The following is a 20,000-nucleotide window of genomic DNA, read 5'->3' as shown; positions in this document are numbered from 1 at the left end:
TACATGCCCATGTTTAGGGGCCAGTGTTGACCACAACTGTAAATGCATGAATGTGGTTTTGATGTCTGACTGGATTTTTGATTTTTAACTTAATTAAGCCAAACTGAGTCTTGTTTGTTTACAGTAAAAATGTGTCCTGATAATGTTATTACTGTGACCAGTTTAATCTTGCACACATAGAATACTGGGTATCAGAAAGTCTCTACCTGGCACGAGAGCATCTCTGGATGTAGGCTGAACTTTTCTTTCATCTGATTAAGCATTTTTTTGAGCGTGCTCTCCTCGGCTGTGCCCTCGTAGCATGTGCTGAGCTGCAGATAGCGCCCCCACTGGGCTGAATCGAAGCCCCAGTGACATGTTCGTTTATCTGGTGGCTGGTGAGAGTGCATGACGAAGCTCTGTGGTGTGAACAGAAGCCTACACTTCACACACTGCACACACGGTGCCTCCGGGTGCACGTAGCATCGTGGTACGAACACTCCGCGGCATCTTCCCATACACCAGTGCTCCACCCGGAATCCCTCTCGGTCAGAGTTCAGGACAGGTGGAACCGCAGAGGTGGAGGGGTTCGTGCCAGGGCGTAGCAGGGCATTACACAGTCTCTGAGCATCGGTCTGTGTGATCAGACCACAGGACGGAGCGTTGACAGGCAGGATGCCCAACATTTTGAGAACATGCAGCTGCTGGCCATCACAACGAGCACAATAAACGTACAGCTCATCACACACGGCGTTAATCTGCTGCAGCGCAAAGTCCCGCAGTACTGAGTTTAATATCTGCGGCAGGCACAGACGCTTCTCACCCCCCACAAGAAAGGAGGAAATGGACTCGCCCTCCAGTACAGAGTAGGTCAGCTCAGTGGAACTGTCGCTGGGCACCAGTAAAGGCCCTGTCCCCAGTATCGAGGGAGAAGGAAGAGGCTGGGCAGGTGGTATGGGCAAACTGAGGTCCTTGTCAGTGGTGGTCCGGGCTGAGAACGCAGCCGGACCCCCGAGTGAGCTGCGGCTGCTTAGAGTGAACTGTGCCAGCGTGTGTTTCAGAGCCGGATTTAGATCCAGCACTTTATCCCCCTCCACATCATCATGCTTCAGCCTCTGTGCCAGCTTCATTTCCGCCATCAACCGCTTCTTTACGAGCGCTTCCTCATGCCCGTCTCTGCAGATCCGTTTCAGTCCCTTCTGCAGAGAGCCTCCATCTTTTACTGGTACACTGACGCTCATGCTCGCCATGCTGTGCCCGTCAGTCCTGTGCCAGGGGGTGGGTACCGTCCACACTGCTTCTGTGTGTCTTTCTAGTAAAGGTAAATCATTCCCATGGCAATGCAACTTCACTTCCTGTCAAAACAAAAAGACAGAATAATATGGATGTACCAATCTAACAATGATTATAGTGGGTGTGATATATATTTCCTGATCCCATCCACCTCCAGATTAGATGCTATAATGTGTGTAGGGCTGGGTGATATTAACAAGCACATTATGGAAAAGTGTCTATTGCTTATATCCACATCATTTCAGTGAATGCTAACTGTTTATGTTGTTTTACGCCATTTGTATGTAAGAGAAATGAGAAAACTGGGAGAAATTTTAGGATGTAGGATGTATTAAAATATAGAAGTCTGTATATGTATATTCTAATGACTTTACCACATACCAGCTACAAAACCAATTCTATCATATTAATGATGTTGCTAATTATGCAGTTGTGTTTCTAATATTGTGCAGAATTCAGTTCATCTGTAGTTGTGTAGAATATTATAGATTCTGTTTCTTACACCAGCAATTTTAGTAACAGCAACATTATTTAAAATTATATTAACATGAGAAATATTGCATAAATATTTACATTTTATTACTAACAGATCGCCAGCCAGCCAGAGCACAAACTTATAAACCAATAACTGAAATTATACCAGAATGTGTTACAATAAACTGATTTATATAATAAATAATGTATCATAATTTCTGCCCCACTATAATATACATTTAATATAAAACATAAATACAATTCTTTTTTAAACAACACAATGTACACGAAACATTTCTCATTTTGATGTGAAGATGAACTAAAATCTTGATTTGTGTATATTTGTATTTATTTAATCTCTGCAGCATGACTGAATATTTACATGAACACGGTGTTCCTAATAAAGTGAGCGCTGAGGGTGTATCTATTAATATAGATTATATCTGTATAAAGTTGTAAATAACTCTGATATAGTAAAAGTACAGCAGCTATGAGACATATATTAAGTAATAAATCATTTGATATTCCGAGTATTAAACGATGATAAAATTAATTGAAGGTAAAATTCAGTCATGAAGCTCATTGATATTAGCATTAGCTAGTAAGCTAACCCCGGATCAGAAGTACTTATATTATCTCATGTAAATTATGATGTAAAAGAATTAAAACGGAAAAACATGAATGTTGCCGGAGCGGAAAAGTAAAATGTGATAATAATGAGAGGTTATATAAGAGTAAATGTGTGATTTATTGATAATAATGTAAATGAAAGGCTCACCGCTCTGTAGCGCTCCGGTTCTCTCAGTCTGAGGTAAACCACTGCGGCAGCGCGAGACAGCGATGTGACGTCACCAGACTGTCTGTCCCACCCGTATTGAGTATTAGCTCCGCCCTCAGTCTGCCCCACCCGTATTGAGTATTAGCTCCGCCCCTGTCTGTCCCACCCGTATTGAGTATTAGCTCCGCCCCTGTCTGCCCCACCCGTATTGAGTATTAGCTCCGCCCTCAGTCTGCCCCACCCGTATTGAGTATTAGCTCCGCCCCTGTCTGTCCCACCCGTATTGAGTATTAGCTCCGCCCCTGTCTGTCCCACCCGTATTGAGTTAAAAACCTGGACGCTGGACGCTCTGTAGATGGGGGGAGGGGAAGGGGAATAGAATAGAATAGGATAGAACAGGATAGAATAGGATAGAATAGAATAGAATAGGATAGAATAGAATAGAATAGGATAGAATAGAATAGAAAAGAACAGAAAAGAATAGGATAGAATAGAATAGAATAGAATAGAATAGGATAGAATAGAATAGAATAGGATAGGATAGGATAGAATAGAATAGGATAGGATAGAATAGAATAGGATAGGATAGAATAGAATAGAATAGAATAGAATAGAATAGAATAGGATAGAATAGAATAGAATAGGATAGAAAAAGGATAGGATAGAATAGAATAGAATAGAATAGGATAGGATAGGATAGGATAGGATAGGATAGAATAGGATAGAATAGAATAGGATAGAATAGAATAGAATAGAATAGAATAGGATAGAATAGAATAGGATAGAATAGGATAGGATAGGATAGAATAGAATAGGATAGAATAGAATAGGATAGAATAGAATAGGATAGAATAGAATAGAATAGAATAGAATAGGATAGGATAGGATAGAATAGGATAGGATAGAATAGAATAGGATAGAATAGAATAGAATAGGATAGAATAGAATAGAATAGGATAGAATAGAATAGAAAAGAACAGAAAAGAATAGGATAGAATAGAATAGAATAGAATAGAATAGGATAGAATAGAATAGAATAGGATAGGATAGGATAGAATAGAATAGGATAGGATAGAATAGAATAGGATAGGATAGAATAGAATAGAATAGAATAGAATAGAATAGAATAGAATAGGATAGAATAGAATAGAATAGGATAGAAAAAGGATAGGATAGAATAGAATAGAATAGAATAGGATAGGATAGGATAGGATAGGATAGGATAGAATAGGATAGAATAGAATAGGATAGAATAGAATAGAATAGAATAGAATAGGATAGAATAGAATAGGATAGAATAGGATAGGATAGGATAGGATATAATATAATAGAATAGAATACTGTAGAATAGAATAGGATAGAATAGAATAGAAAAGAACAGAAAAGAATAGGATAGAATAGGATAGAATAGGATAGAATAGAATAGGATAGAATAGAATAGGATAGGATAGGATAGAATAGAATAGAATAGGATAGAATAGAATAGGATAGAATAGAATAGGATAGAATAGAATAGGATAGAATAGAATAGAATAGGATAGGATAGGATAGAATAGGATAGGATAGAATAGGATAGGATAGAATAGGATAGAATAGGATAGAATAGGATAGAATAGGATAGAATAGAATATAATAGAATAGAATAGAATAGGATAGAATAGAATAGAATAGAATAGGATAGGATAGGATAGGATAGGATAGGATAGGATAGAATAGAATAGAATAGGATAGAATAGGATAGGATAGAATAGAATAGGATAGGATAGAATAGGATAGAATAGGATAGAATAGAATAGGATAGAATAGAATAGGATAGGATAGGATAGGATAGGATAGAATAGAATAGAATAGGATAGGATAGGATAGGATAGAATAGAATAGAATAGAATAGAATAGGATAGGATAGGATAGAATAGGATAGAATAGAGCGCTTTTATTTGTCATATATACGTAAACACATGTATACTTGTACACTAACTCACAACCTTTCCATTGGTAGTCCAAAACTCTACCCACTAGACAACCATCACATTAAACCAGGGATAAAAAGGTGGTGATTTAAAGAAGCGAAACCTTTTTTAACTGAAAATAAATACTATTAATTAATATATTAATTCACCAGCAAATCAGCTGATTTAATGAAATTTAATGAAAATAATGAAATGTTGTAAATTACATTTATTGCTTGGAACTTTATTTAACATGTTTTGTAATAAATAAATAAAGAATCTCCACATTTAACGATTTTGTTCTTCAAATATGTGGCTGTTTAATTTTTGCATTCGGCCCACTGGCAGCACAGCTCATGTCTTCCATGTATCTCTGGTTCCAGCACCACTGTGAAAGTTCCCTGGGCCAGCAAGGAGGAAAGAGAATTCCCGGAGGACATTTAACTTTGCAGCAGCTTATTTATGGATATTCCATCTTCAAACTGAACTAAAGCTTTTCAGCCTGAAATCACACTGGTTATACACACTGTTAAATCAGTTGTGGGTTTGGGACACAGCCACTGGTTAATTAATTAGAAGCAGTTACACGTTACTTGAATGCTGAGCTCTTAACCCTGCTGTGACCTCCTGGCCCTTGCAGTCACACTAGCTGAAGTGTTTAAGGTGAAAGTTAAGGTACCATTTGTTTAGTCTGCAGTGATAATGACGGTTTTAGAGGGAAATCAAACCCAAACTCAACACCTTTCACCACTTCACCCAGTTGTGAGTAATGAGAGTGAAGGTGTGAGTGTTTGTGATCAGCGGAGGTGAAGAATAATAAAGTCAAAATATTTCTGTCTGAACACAGCAAATTTCTAGCATTTTAATATTAATGATGAATAATTCCTGCTCTTCTTACACTCTACAGCAGTGTTATATAAGATATTATAATCTATTACTTGAGTAAAAACCTTTCTGAGAAATTATTCAACTAAAAGTATTGAAGTAACATTTCCTGATGTCATAAACACAGAATCACAAGCATTAAATAATAAAGATACTATAATATAATTTACAGAACTGGTAGAATTATCATGCATCATTATTTTTATCAGAGTAATATAGGGTTTATACATTATTGAAAACAAGACACAAAAATAGGGAAAAAAACAGTAATGAAAAGAGAATAAATGTTGTAATTCTCTTTTTTATTAAATAAAGCAAACGTTTACTTTATTATTACAATCCACCGCTGCTATTTAGTAGGTCAGATGTAAATCAAGCTAGACAATTGTGGTTAATTAATCAGAAATCTAATTAAGATTATTAGTTTTATTGCTTTTGTATCTCAGTAAGAATAAATAAGAACAATCATTCAGTGTCTGTTTTACCACCACTTTACCCTATTAAGGGTGGCAGTGGGTCCGATTCACTGGGCAAAAGATAGGAAACACACCGGTCAGGTCCATCACAGAACACACACAACACACACACACACAACCACACACACACACACACACACAGCAGAATCACTTCATGAGTGCTCATCACAATCACATGCAGAGATTAGTTATTGATCACAGGGGGTCTCTGACTCTCTAGCCTCAGCCTCAACCCTTGCTGTAAGATCTTACACCTTGCTGTAACATACTATTTTCACCATACCTGCATCACTCCTCTGAGCAGTAGTTGCTTATCGTCCTACAAACTTCCTTCTCTTTAAGTGTAACAGTCACATCTTTAATCCATAATAACTTATTCACAATATACTGGTGCTGGTCATAAAATTAGAATATCATGAAAAAGTTGATTTATTTCAGTAATTCCATTCAAAAAGTGAAACTTGTATATTATATTCATTCATTACACACAGACTGATATATTTCAAATGTTTATTTCTTTTAATATTGATGATTATAACTGACAACTAATGAAAACCCCAAATTCAGTATCTCAGAAAATTAGAATATTGTGACAAGGTACAATACTGAAGACACCTGGTGCCACACGCTAATCAGCTAATTAACTCAAAACACCTGCAAAGGCCTTTAAATGGTCTCTCAGTCTAGTTCTGTAGGCTACACAATCATGGGGAAGACTGCTGACCTGACAGTTGTCCAAAAGACGACCATCGACACCTTGCACAAGGAGGGCGAGACACAAAAGGTCATTGCTAAAGAAGCTGGCTGTTCACAGAGCTCTGTGTCCAAGCACATTAATAGAGAGGCGAAGGGAAGGAAAAGATGTGGTAGAAAAAAGTGTACAAGCAATAGGGATAACCGCACCCTGGAGAGGATTGTGAAACGAAACCCATTCAAAAATGTGGGGGAGATTCACAAAGAGTGGACTGCAGCTGGAGTCAGTGCTTCAAGAACCACCACGCACAGACGTATGCAAGATATGGGTTTCAGCTGTCGCATTCCTTGTGCCAAGCCACTCTTGAACAAGAGACGGCGTCAGAAGCGTCTCGCCTGGGCTAAAGACAAAAAGGACTGCTGAGTGGTCCAAAGTTATGTTCTCTGATGAAAGTAAATTTTGCATTACCTTTGGAAATCAAGGTCCCAGAGTCTGGAGGAAGAGAGGAGAGGCACAGAATCCACGTTGCTTGAGGTCCAGTGTAAAGTTTCCACAGTCAGTGATGGTTTGGAGTGCCATGTCATCTGCTGGTGTTGGTCCACTGTGTTTTCTGAGGTCCAAGGTCGACGCAGCCGTCTACCAGGAAGTTTTAGAGCACTTCATGCTTCCTGCTGCTGACCAACTTTATGGAGATGCAGATTTCATTTTCCAACAGGACTTGGCACCTGCACACAGTGCCAAAGCTACCAGTACCTGGTTTAAGGACCATGGTATCCCTGTTCTTAATTGGCCAGCAAACTCGCCTGACCTTAACCACATAGAAAATCTAGGGTGTATTGTGAAGAGGAAGATGCGATACGCCAGACCCAACAATTCAGAAGAGCTGAAGGCCACTATCAGAGCAACCTGGGCTCTCATAACACCTGAGCAGTGCCACAGACTGATGGACTCCATGCCACGCCGCATTGCTGCAGTAATCCAGGCAAAAGGAGCCCCAACTAAGTATTGAGTTCTGTACATGCTCATACTTTTCATCTTCATACTTTTCAGTTGGCCAACATTTCTAAAAATCCTTTTTTTGTTCTGGTCTTAAGTAATATTCTAATTTTCTGAGATACTGAATTTGGAGTTTTCATTAGTTGTCAGTTATAATCATCAACATTAAAAGAAATAAACATGTGAAATATATCAGTCTGTGTGTAATGAATGAATATAATATACAAGTTTCACTTTTTGAATGGAATTACTGAAATAAATCAACTTTTTCATGATATTCTAATTTTATGACCAGCACCAGTGTATTTTTTAATTAACAGTGCTTTTTATATATATATATATATATATATATTTTTTAATTTGTAATGATTACTTGCTAACAAGACACTTACACTGAAACAAATTGTTCAAATAAAATGGACATTTAAAACAAGGTTGTGGTTTCTTTACTGTGTAAAACTGATGTATAAAGCAACAGAAGACTTGAGCTTGATGTTATCGTTAATAATGTCACACTGTGATCTACAATTCTCACCGTCAGCTCGAACCAGCCACCGAATCACAGCCACAGTGTTATTTGTGATAACACACCACTCTCATATTCTATTGCTTACACATAATGGTGAGGTTTCTAAGTGCAGGAATTCTTAACACACATTTTATACCTCAGTTCTTTATTACCTCAGTACAGAAATAAAATCTGAGCACTGAGTGAAAAAAGAAAATTCACCACTTCATTATAACAATCCCCTCTTTTTATTTCAACACTATTTTCATTTACCAGCTTCATCAGAGAGAAACATGTCATAGGAATAATAATAAAAAATAAGTTTCTAAAAGCAGGTAGTGTCGTTATACATGTGTAGTGTGAGTATTAATATATACTGTGTGTGTTTTTGGTGTTTACATGTAGTGTTTTTTGGTGTGTGTGTAGAGTATTTGTATATCGTTGTATTTGTGTGTATTTGGTCATCAGTGTTGAATTGTATAGAAATGATGTGATGGAATAAATCAATAAAAGTGATTGATTAGTGATTCTGTTCTTTTCATTCCTCCAGTATTTAATGATCCAGTCTTTTATCACATGGTTCTCCTGGTACTTACTAACCCAAAACATCCAATTCAACTTCAGCCCTACTAACTCCAATCCCATTTCCAACCCAAACCTTCAATCAACCTCTAACTTAACCTTTTTTACCAGAACACACCTAGCTCAAAGAGACTGGATCTGATTCAGTGTTTGAAAGAAAATCTGATACTGACTGAGCCTCTCTGGAATTACATACACTATAATATCTGATTAATAATATCTGATCTCAGAGGCAGACAGTGTGTGGAAAAAAGATTTGACAAAACGTGAGCTGCAGAAACTCAAACACACAAAACTGATCATTTAATGTAACTGTGTGTGTGTGTGTACACACACGCTACACACACTCCTCAGCAGACATCAGTAGGGGGTTGATGTACTCGAAACCTTCAAACTCCGACTGATCGATCTTCTTCACCACATCACTAAACACACACACACAGACACAAGATTCAGCATCAGTCTGTACTAAAATGTTATGATCATTTATTACTGATCCAGCGTCAGTACAAAGGTGATTCACAACTATTTATAAAAGCCCTGAAATCCCTGCACAGTTCCAAACTGCTCCACCCATCTATCACAGACATTCTGTAAACACTGCACTAATAATTAATTACTCACCCATACAAAGCTCCACGTCTCAGAGTAACTCAGTAATAAACAGGTTTGTACATTATAGTCCAAATATTATTAAACTAAATTATTAACACTAAACAGAGGGGCAGATAAAGTTCAGTGCAGCAGATGATTAAATCTGCAGAGACTGTAAGAACGATCAGTCTACAGGATCATTTATACAGTTCCCCAAATCTTCTCCCAGTTTGGTCATATCCAATTCCCAGACTGTCTTTCACCTCTACTGATGCAGACCTCCACTGACCGAGGATGGTCATGACTAACACATGCCCCCTCCGACACGTGTGTAGCACCGACCACTTCTTTTCACCTGCACCAGGTTTATACTGATATCTGTATCACGCACCGAGTCACACACCGATCTCCATTATCCTCCGTCTCTGTGCAGCACTATCAAACAGCCAGCAGAGGGCGTAACTGCAGCACTTATGAGGAATCTCCTCTGACATTCCCACCCTCAAATGAGCCGATTGTTGTTGGTATAGGCGAACAACACACACTATAAAATACACCAACACTTAGTACAACACACTGTAACACACACACACTGTAAATTACACACACACTAAATCACTGTACCACACAACAACACACTCTGTGACACACGCTCTCTAACACACACACTGCAAAACACACACTGTAAATCACACACTCTGTAACACTCACTCTGTAAACCACACACACACACACACACACACACACACACACACACACACACACACACACACACACACACACACTAACACACACAGACACGTACTCATCATCAGGGGTGAGCTGGATGGGCTCGCTGGTGAACTGAGCGTCAAAGTTATCCAGTCCAAACTCTCCCGAAATATTCGGCTTAAAGGGGGGAACCACCTGCTTCTGTTCCATCTGTAACACACACACACTTGAAAAACTCATTGATTCATTTAACCCTTTGATCAACAGTTGAGAGTTAATATTTATGCTGAGGGGTCCAAATAATAGCAGCTTTTGTTACTGGTGTGACTTAAACCAACAACCTCTCGTATCTTCTACCTAAGATTTACTCTCTCCAGCAGCTTCTGGATCTGCTCTGTGCTTAAATAAACCAGGGACGTCCTTCATTCTAATCTACACCGTCATCCCCGTTTTCGTGATTAACGCTGAACTTTTTCAGCTTTAACAATTAACCTGCAGTATTAACTTAGTTTCCTAACATAGACAGAGAGAGAGAGGTTTCAGTGAGACTCACCAGCTCCCAGTCTACATTTCGGAAGAAAGGATGAGCCATGATGTCAGCAAAACCTGTCTGAGGGTGGCAACCCAACCGCTCCTTTGGTTCCTGAGAGAGAGAAGCAGAAAAATAATGAAGTGGACCCTGAAAACCACAGTGATGTTATTATTATAACAACCCAGTTACAATCTGGGTGTGTATATAACATATAACATAGGCGTGTGTATAATGTATATGTATAATAATGTGTATCTATACACTGTGTGTGTGAGTGTGTGTGTGTGTGTGTGAACATTACCTTGTTAAGGAATCCCTTTAAGACACTCGCTGCTTTCACTGATAGAGACCTGGGAATCCTGATCTGCTTCTCCAAAATCACTGTCCAACACACACAAACACAAACACAAACACACACACACACAAACACAAACACACAAACACACACAAACACAAACACACACAAACACACACACACACACACACAAACACACAAACACACACACACACACACACACACACACAAACACACACACACACACACACAAACACACACAAACACACACACACACACACACAAACACACAAACACACACACACACACACACACACACACAAACACACACACACACAAACACACACACACACACAAACACACACACACACACACACACACAAACACACACAAACACACACACACACACACAAACACACACACACACACACACACACACACACACAAACACAAACACACACACAAACACAAACACACAAACACACACACAAACACTAAATAATCTGACAGATGGGTGCAATACTGTGTGAATGATTTAAATGCTGTGCAGTGTGTGTGTTTTACCCTGGAATAAATAATCCTCCGTGTTCTGATCTGGATTATCAGAGCTGCCCACGATGTCGAACGGAGATCTACCTGCCATCATCTCAAACATCAGCACACCCAGAGCCCACCAGTCCACACTGAACCCTACACACACACACACACACACACACACACACACACACACACACACACACACAAACACACAAACACACACACACGATGAGTATTTATGTTCAAGTAGCAGTACTGATAGATAATGTAAACAAAGTTTAATGTAATTTTATATTAAAGTTTTAATTAATTTCTTATAATGACTAAGTAAATCCAACATAGATTAGAATGTGTGTGTGTGTGTGTGTGTGTGTTTATGTAGCCGTGTGTGTACCATAGTCCTCTCCTCTCAGGATTTCAGGGGCGATGTAATTTGGGGTTCCACAAAAAGTACTGGTGGTGTCTCCAGGTCTTAGACCTTCCTACACACACACACACACACACACACACACACACACACACACAGGCAGGCACAGACACACACAGTGAGAAGATAACATTTGATGATACGGTGCCTCCAGCTAACATGATGCTGTTGCTATAGAAACAATAAAGAACTAAAATATTCTGATGATATAATGTAGTTTATTAATGTACTCTTTATTCAGCACCACTATAGACACATCAGTGTATCACCTATTAACCAATTACAATCCACAATCAATGAAGGAGTGGCGACACATCACACATTGTTATTATACATTTATATAAATTAAATTATACATTTGTTAGTTTTTTATGAGACTGACTAATACCAAAACTTTATAGACACCAATCCTTATTCTAAGAAAAGATGAAGATAATACTTATTTATTAATAATAATCACAATATTTTATTGGCACTTTATTGTTGGTTGTAGATAGAGATGCATGAGTACGGATACTAGTATCGGGTATTAGCCCGATACCGCGCTCTTGCAAACGAGGCTCCGATACTAAACATCCGATACCTTGTACCTAGTGCACGTTGCTGCGTTAACGCAGGGATTTTCAACCTGTGGGGCTCATTTTTCACCCACTGGAGACAGATTGAATTATTCTCACTGACCACGCTCACACGCACGTTTAATGTTATTTAGTTCCGTTTGAAAAAAAAAAACCCTTCATAATAGAGCTAACAGTGAAGATAACCGGTTACAAAAGCAGCGACCGCTGTTATAGGACGTGCTTGTGTTCAATACTCTGTTCACAGTGTCGATACAAGTGATTCAGGAGTCGACTCATTTTAAGCTTCTTTTCTCAGTCATCTCTCCGTGTTTACTGTTATAATGAATGATGCGGTTGTAAATAAACACCAACTACTACAGAACATTTTGTGTGACTCGCTTACATTATAAAGCTCAGGCTTAATTATACTGCTTATTACCACAGAGCGGGAGCCGACTCAGAGTCGTTTACGATTTACTGAGGTGAACCACGAATGTACGTGCTGATAGAATCGGCTCAGATGGGATCGGACTGTATTATCCTTTTAAAGTAAATATTTCAATCAGCAGAATCGCATCGCATGTATGATGTGCACAACGTTAATGACGTGCGTTTATTAATGAACGTTAACGTTAGCTTGTCAGAAGCTTTCTCAATGATGTCTGTGCGGTGTTTTTTATTTTTTTTTTACAATTACTGATGGCAACTCAAGCAACTGTTCCACTGCACTATTTTACACTAAAAACTACACTATCCCATAATGCTCCAGATTGCATCATTCTAAATAGGTATCGGTATCGGTATCGGCGAGTACTAAAATACATGTACTTGTACTCGTACTCGGTTGGGAAAAAATGGTATTGATGCATCCCTAGTTGTAGATAAACTATATGATGCAATAAATTAATTTTAATCATTAAACTGTATTAAGAAAATATTAGTCAATCTTAATAATTATAATAAAAGTCTTTTCCACGGCTGTTTTATCTAACAATCCCAGTGTTATTATTACTAATAATGATGAAATGATTTGTAATTAAGTTTATAAATAGCAGCACATTAATTTTAAACTGAGCTGAACACAGAGAGGTGTTGAATTATTCACATCAGCACCACTCAGCTGTATCTCAGTGCAGCAGGTGTGATGGTGGTGGGTGATGAAGATTATTATTACATTCTCACATTCATTACAACACACACTGCTTATATGCATGCAGAACCGTTACATAATCTACAAATATCTGCCACACACACACACACAGCACAGCACAGACCTTGCACATGCCATAGTCGGTGAGTTTGATGTGTCCCTCTGACTCCAGCAGCACGTTATCCAGTTTCAGATCTCTGTAGATGATCCCTCGTTCATGCAGATAATTCAGAGCCAAACTGATTTCAGCTGAATAAAACCTGTCCTCACACACACACACACACACACAAAATATACATTATACTCACACAAACATGAATGATTTAACACAAAATGTTACACTTATGTTGTAATTCTCTGTGTGCCCCCTACAGAACTGAAGCTGTTTCCCCCCTGTGCAGGGACATATGTGAACTGAATTACTTGTATGTAAATGCTAAAGGATTGATGTAAAACAGAAGCAAAGTTGTACAGATGATCTGAGTGCAGGTTCATGATGTTCTTCAGAATGATGTGTTAGAAAACTGAAACACCTGAACAGGTACTTCAGACCTTACAGAGTTTACAGTTCATCTTAGAAATCTGGTTTCCAATAATGATGGAAACCAAATCGTAATAATAATATAGCGCCCCCTCTAGGCCTGTCCCTCATATGCACTCACCTCTAAAAACTCATTTTAAATTAGGTAATCAGACTGGAAATAATATTAAAGCCACTTATTACTTAGAAACATACACCGTTGCCACACTAACACACATTTAGAGCAGACGTGTCCCAAACACATTCATTTCTACTAAATAGTAATTGAATATATATTTTAAACCAACAGTAAACTGAGTACACTGTATTATAAATAGTTTGTGGTTTGAAACACAGCACTCTAACTGTGAGGTTTAGTCTGATGAGCAGCTTGATGCAGCCTGTTTGATTTTATATACAAATATTTTATACTGAATTATTACACCCTGTAAAACAGCCCTGTACTCTCAGTTCTCTCCGTTCTAAACACTGACGATGAAGTCTAACTTTTGTATATATTTTTAAGAACCCCCATAATGGTCATTTGAATAAGTGAATACAGTTTTACACTCAGTGACTCATATGTGGACCAGGCTCAGATTCACACCCAAGAAGGATGGGCCATGCTGAGTCTGGTTCCTCTTAAGTTTTCATTCTGTAATTTTAAGGGAGTTTTTCTTTGCCACTGTCGCCCTCGGCTTGCTCAACAGGGGTTTTTGTATCTGTTGGTCCTGGATTTTGTGAAGCTGCTTTGAGACAATGTCTATTGTAAAAAGCGCTATATAAATACATTTGACTTGACCTGACTTGACACTTAGATTTACTAAAGTAAAGAGACACTTTAGTCAAAATGTGACCATAATTATTAATAAAGATGATTTATAAGCCTCAATGGAAACAGGTAGGCTCCCAGGCTCCGCCCCCTCCTTTCTCACCTGGCATGTTCTTCTGGAAGCTTCCTTTGTCTCTGCATGTGGAACATCAGATCTCCTCCATTCACATACTCTATCACAAAGAATAACCTACACACACACACACACACACACACACACACACGTTAGGCTAGGAATTCAAACAAAACACATAGAAAAGCAGTCCAAATGTTTCTGCTCCAAAAACTCCAAGCTAAACTAATGTAGAACAGTAATTATATCATTTATGTTTTTGATTTTTCCCCTCACATTTACTGTCTTCTTTAATAAATTAAGGGTGTGTGTAAAAGTGTGTGTGTGTGTGTGTGTGTGTGTATCTGACCTGCTCTCTGTTTGGAAGCAGGAATGAAGTCCCACCAGGAATGGGTGATTGGAGGCCTGTTCAAACACATGTTTCTCTGTCTGCACCCAGTCTATATCCTACACACACACACACACACACACACACACACACACACACACACACACACACACACACACACACACACAGAGAATGTGATGTTACTGTAATGATACTACAGTAGGATGAGGAGGTGTAACGATATATTGTGATGTATATCGGTGTCGGGAGCTGCTGTGTTTTTTTTCTCACTCTCTGGATGTTTTGTGAGTGTGTGTGTGTGTGTGTGTGTGTGTGTATTGAGTGAGTGTGTGAGTAAGTGTGTGATGCTCTGTTAAAGTACATTTGTAACATTTCCAGTAGATCTATACAGTTTATTCCCAACACACCCCTACAGTAAGGGTGTAACATTAGTATTGAGACACAACCTGAATCCCAAAGCACTGCCGGATTTAAAAATATCTGTGTATTTGTGACTTTGCCACTTTATTTAAATGTTTAATCTGCTGAAAATGTAAATGTGTTATTAGAAAACAGAATGATGAATCATAATTGTAACCTCAGTTTAAAGCAATGAATCATGAGTGGAAGTGTATTATTGAATCCTAGTAGGAAATGTAACGTCGGTTATCATTAATGAGCCGCTAAAGTGGAAGATAATTACCTCGTCATCATTAACCAGCTCTTTTTTGACGACCTTCATGGCATAAATTCGCTCGGTCCTCTTTAATCGCACCAGCAGGACTTTAGCGTAGCTTCCTCTGCCAATCACCCTCAGCAGGTCAAAATCAGCCAAACCCAAACTGGAGGGAGCTTTACCCGCATCCCTGCTGCTCAGCGCCTGTAACACCAATACAGTGTGAGCGTGAGGGAACTTCTAAAAGTATTTTATTTGAAATAGTAAAGTAAATCATGAATTCTGATGTAAAATAATTTTTGTTACTCAGCACCGACCTCGTGCTCCTCTCCGATGTGATTGATGCTCTCAGAGGAGTTCTTATGAGCAAAAGCTGAAAAACAAACATCTGTGTTTATTAACCCGCTTATTGTACACACGGGGGTGTGGGTGTGTGTGGGTGTGTGTGTGTGTGTGGAGGGGGTGTTAGGGTTAGGCTAAAGCTAACAGAAAAAAAACACACCAGGGTGGATGTGGTGCACTTATAGTGTGTGTTAGTTACCTGGTTCTGGATGGTCAGATGGGTGAGATACCTGATCCATTCTCTCCAACACTGGTTCCTGCAGACACACACAGACACACACACATTGTTTAGAATAATTAATATTGTGCTGCTGCAAGTGGTTAAGTAGTAGCTGCTATATGATGTGGTTGCAGCAGTGAGGCAGACGTGTAATTAAAATAAATCAATTTAACAATAACATAATAGAAATATTAATTACATTATAATTTTATTGTATCAACTGTCAATTTAAAACAAAATTCAATCAATAAAAGCACTAACTCAACTTACACACAAATAAATAAACTTAATAAATAATAAACAAACTGTTCCAGGCTGTCACACACTAAACAGTGTGGATTAAAACTAATGTAGTTCTGTAGAGTTTATTAGGGTGGGACACCGTTTGGGATGTGGCCCTGTACAGTATTTTATAGTTTAACAACTTTTATTTTTTATAAATTACAAACAATTATAAACAACTATTTTTATTATAAATATACACTGAATATCCTCATACGGTGTTGCTTTATACAGATCAAAAAGGACCAATTTAAGCCTAAAACCTCCAAATGTTAAATTGTTTTTTAAATAGGTGAGCCATCCAACAATAAGGACCAAAGAACTCATAGATTCATCTAGATTGTTTGCAGTGTACAGTTCTAACGTCATGTCAGGTCAGTCATGGTTGGGTGTGGGTGTGTGCGTGTGTGATGGGGTGGGAGGGGGGGGGGGGGGGAGAATTGGTTGCACATATGCAAATAACCCAAAATCACTGCTTACTGCTTTTATTAGCATTTTACACCCTGTTTAAACTTCTCTGGTGATAAGGTTTGTGTTTAAAAGAGGCATCATTACTAATATAATGAATTTAGTTAGAGTTTATTACCTGTATTTGACGTCCACACTCGACAGTCACCAGTTTGTGGCATTTCTTATGAACTAGCAGTTTACAGCTGATACACTTGTAGCCCTGTCGACCCAAACCCCAAATCCGGTCCGTACAGATAGCACAGTGTGCACGCTGTATAAAACATTAAAATATAAACACACATGATGTTAATAACAGTACTACTGAAACACAAAGCTTCATGACACGAGTATATCTGTAATACTGTCAGCTCCACTGGGAGGTATTTTCATGCAGCAGATTTATAACGAAGCTTTTACCTGGAAAATAATCAAGACAAAGCCAGTTTATTTATTTTAAGTTTTTTTGATAGCTCTGATATATTTGGGAAGCAGCATCATAGTTGATGGACCTGCAGGGAACCTGCTATTAATACATAATTCTCATTAATAAAGTTCAGTACCCTGTTAAAGCGTTTAGCCTGAAAGGCGTGTCCACTAGCGTAGTAAAGTTTCCTCCAGCGGCGAGCTCCACGACGATATATCGACTCTACAAACACAACATATTTATTCACGCCACACAATGTAAACAACAGTGAAAAATAAATATTAATATAGATTGTACAAATGCGGAAGTGAACTCACTGTCCTCTCCTGGACACGGCATGCCCGGTTTCTCCGGTACACATGGAAACACTGCACACACAATCACACATTATATTCATTCACTGAACAACGGCAAATGAAAACTACAGTAATGGACCATTAAGCTCTTCTCAGTCGTTCATGGTTTATGTTTCGCTATAATAAATATTTTTGTGTATAATTTTCTACTTTCACTGTGACCCAAACACATGAGCTGCTGTGTCTCTAATACCAACCTAACCCAGGTGTTCTAACCCAGGTGTTCTAACCCAGGTATCTAAACTGATTCACTCAATAAATAAATAATTGTGATTGCCCTTGTTTGACTCTCAGCACTTACAAACAGTCTTTGATATTCAGCACTAATTCTACGGTCTACCTGCTTCTTGATCTGTCGTTGCTGTTTGTATTGTCTGAAAAGTTTAAATCACCAAGACGGTTGTTGTCTGATTATTGGATCCTAGTGAGCGTTCGACTGCTCACTACACCATGTAGTTCAGAACTAGTGGTTCATTATGTAGTTCAGAAAGAAAACAGGGGTACAGGATGCAGCCCTGTCAGATCCTGGTAACAATCTCTAAGAAATCAGTGCCATACCTCAGGAACTGAGAGGAAGGTGATGCTGCTACAGGTAATTATAATAGAAAACACATTTCTACACAGTGTTTAGTTTCTTGGTAGGCCTGATATAGAATTTGTGATGGATCCACCGCTGAATTTATCTGAATGATTCTCACACGTATAATGAACCACTATGAACAATAACAATAATAAAGGGTTTCCTCACCGTGAATGATGAGCTCCGAGTCTTTATTCAGTTCATACAGACGCAGAGCTTCTTCAAGTTCTAACTGAGATGATACTGTACACGGGTCTCCTAAACACACACACATACACAGTGGATTCAGACAGTATTTAGACTAGGATTTTTTGAGTTTGCATGGCTTTGAGGAGGTTTTTGTTTCTGTGTATGACTACCATAATCTGTCCCTCAGTTCTTACCAGTCTCCCTTTACCTGTTACTCAGAAGCACCTCCAGCACCATGTTTCACAGTAAGGATTGTATTAGCCATTTGTCTGTTTTCACCAAGGAAGAGTTTGTAGTTCATCCCAAAGAGACCAAAATTTGCGTAAGCTGAACCCTCTTTTTCCTCACGTTTCTACAGTCATTCAGCTAAACCGAGCTAACAAATGACTTTTAGTCAACAGTAGCTTTCATCTTGCTCATAAAGGCCTGTTTTATTCTGTTTTATTCTAGAGTTCTGCAGAGAGGATTATCTTCTCAACAGGTTCTTTCATCTCTGCTAAGTTTTTGTTTAGTTTTTTTGGAGTGACTGTTGTTTGTTACTTCCCTAATGTGTGTATATGCTCGTTTGTGTACCTTCCTCGTCAATCCACTTCATGGTGAAAAGCTGGTCGTTCTCGAGTGAGCACATGTCTTTCACCTCCCCATACAAGCACTCGTACGATATTGAAGGTTCAAAGTGTGTGATCATTATATCCCTGTAACACACACACACACACACACACACACACACACACACAGTCAGTCATTGAGAAACACATGCAGCAACACCAAGTCAGTTTGAACTAGACTAGTAATTCTCCTCAGACTTTCCTCACCACTCATTAGCAAGGTGTTTCTGCCTACAGAATTGTCACTCACTGGATGTTTTCTGATATATATTGAATAGCAATGAGGATTCTTTTGGTCTGTTGGTCTTGAATGCTGTAAAAATGCTTTAAAACAATGTCTATTGTAAAAGGTGCTGTACAAATGAATTTTACTTTGGCTAGTGAGTGGGTGAACAGCGTGTGTTCAGCGTTAGTTTGTGTGTGTAGTGTTGGTTTGTGTGCGTTCAGGAGTACGTTGGAGTACACATCTCAGACAATGGTTCAACCACCTGAGAGAGCTGAGGATGTTCAGGGTCTCCCTAGTGATCTTAAAAAACTAAAGATGTGATCCTTCTATACCAGGACCATATAACAGTATTAAATAAAAGTGAAACAAGAGCAGTGATGTTACTGCAACAATCACTATCACTGACTGTTCTCTGCATCATTACTCATTAGATCAAAGTGAACACAGTCAATACAACCAACAGGAAGTCACATC

The 20,000-nt window shown here is 38.6% G+C and overlaps 2 protein-coding genes across 3 annotated transcripts in view; both read right to left on the bottom strand.

The window, feature by feature from the left end:
• Nucleotides 1–2,551, bottom strand: part of skila (SKI-like proto-oncogene a) — a 26,034-nt gene extending 23,483 nt beyond the window's left edge. For both annotated transcript variants that reach the window (XM_062993677.1, XM_062993679.1), the window contains exons 1-2: nucleotides 2,525–2,551; nucleotides 207–1,334 (exon numbers count right to left, since the gene is read on the bottom strand). In XM_062993677.1, the coding sequence (XP_062849747.1) occupies nucleotides 207–1,229 (1,023 nt within the window). In that variant the 5' untranslated portion in view covers nucleotides 1,230–1,334; nucleotides 2,525–2,551. The remainder of the gene's footprint in view (nucleotides 1–206; nucleotides 1,335–2,524) is intronic.
• A 5,710-nt stretch (nucleotides 2,552–8,261) lies between these two features.
• The window catches only part of prkci (protein kinase C, iota), a 15,703-nt gene continuing 3,964 nt past the window's right edge, over nucleotides 8,262–20,000 (bottom strand). Inside the window, exons 2-18 of the mRNA XM_062993676.1 lie at nucleotides 19,266–19,387; nucleotides 18,672–18,761; nucleotides 17,885–17,935; nucleotides 17,704–17,789; nucleotides 17,280–17,414; nucleotides 16,391–16,448; nucleotides 16,167–16,222; nucleotides 15,877–16,053; nucleotides 15,195–15,292; nucleotides 14,876–14,962; nucleotides 13,545–13,680; nucleotides 11,678–11,765; nucleotides 11,311–11,436; nucleotides 10,753–10,832; nucleotides 10,473–10,562; nucleotides 10,014–10,129; nucleotides 8,262–9,039 (exon numbers count right to left, since the gene is read on the bottom strand). Of these exons, the coding sequence (XP_062849746.1) occupies nucleotides 8,952–9,039; nucleotides 10,014–10,129; nucleotides 10,473–10,562; nucleotides 10,753–10,832; nucleotides 11,311–11,436; nucleotides 11,678–11,765; nucleotides 13,545–13,680; nucleotides 14,876–14,962; nucleotides 15,195–15,292; nucleotides 15,877–16,053; nucleotides 16,167–16,222; nucleotides 16,391–16,448; nucleotides 17,280–17,414; nucleotides 17,704–17,789; nucleotides 17,885–17,935; nucleotides 18,672–18,761; nucleotides 19,266–19,387 (1,684 nt within the window). The 3' untranslated portion in view covers nucleotides 8,262–8,951. The remainder of the gene's footprint in view (nucleotides 9,040–10,013; nucleotides 10,130–10,472; nucleotides 10,563–10,752; nucleotides 10,833–11,310; nucleotides 11,437–11,677; nucleotides 11,766–13,544; nucleotides 13,681–14,875; nucleotides 14,963–15,194; nucleotides 15,293–15,876; nucleotides 16,054–16,166; nucleotides 16,223–16,390; nucleotides 16,449–17,279; nucleotides 17,415–17,703; nucleotides 17,790–17,884; nucleotides 17,936–18,671; nucleotides 18,762–19,265; nucleotides 19,388–20,000) is intronic.

This window comes from Trichomycterus rosablanca, chromosome 4 (genome assembly GCF_030014385.1).
Source record: "Trichomycterus rosablanca isolate fTriRos1 chromosome 4, fTriRos1.hap1, whole genome shotgun sequence".
In the NCBI taxonomy this organism is placed as follows: Eukaryota; Metazoa; Chordata; class Actinopteri; order Siluriformes; family Trichomycteridae; genus Trichomycterus; species Trichomycterus rosablanca.
Note: the sequence above shows the minus strand (reverse complement) of the source record. Positions and strands in the feature narration are given on the sequence as shown.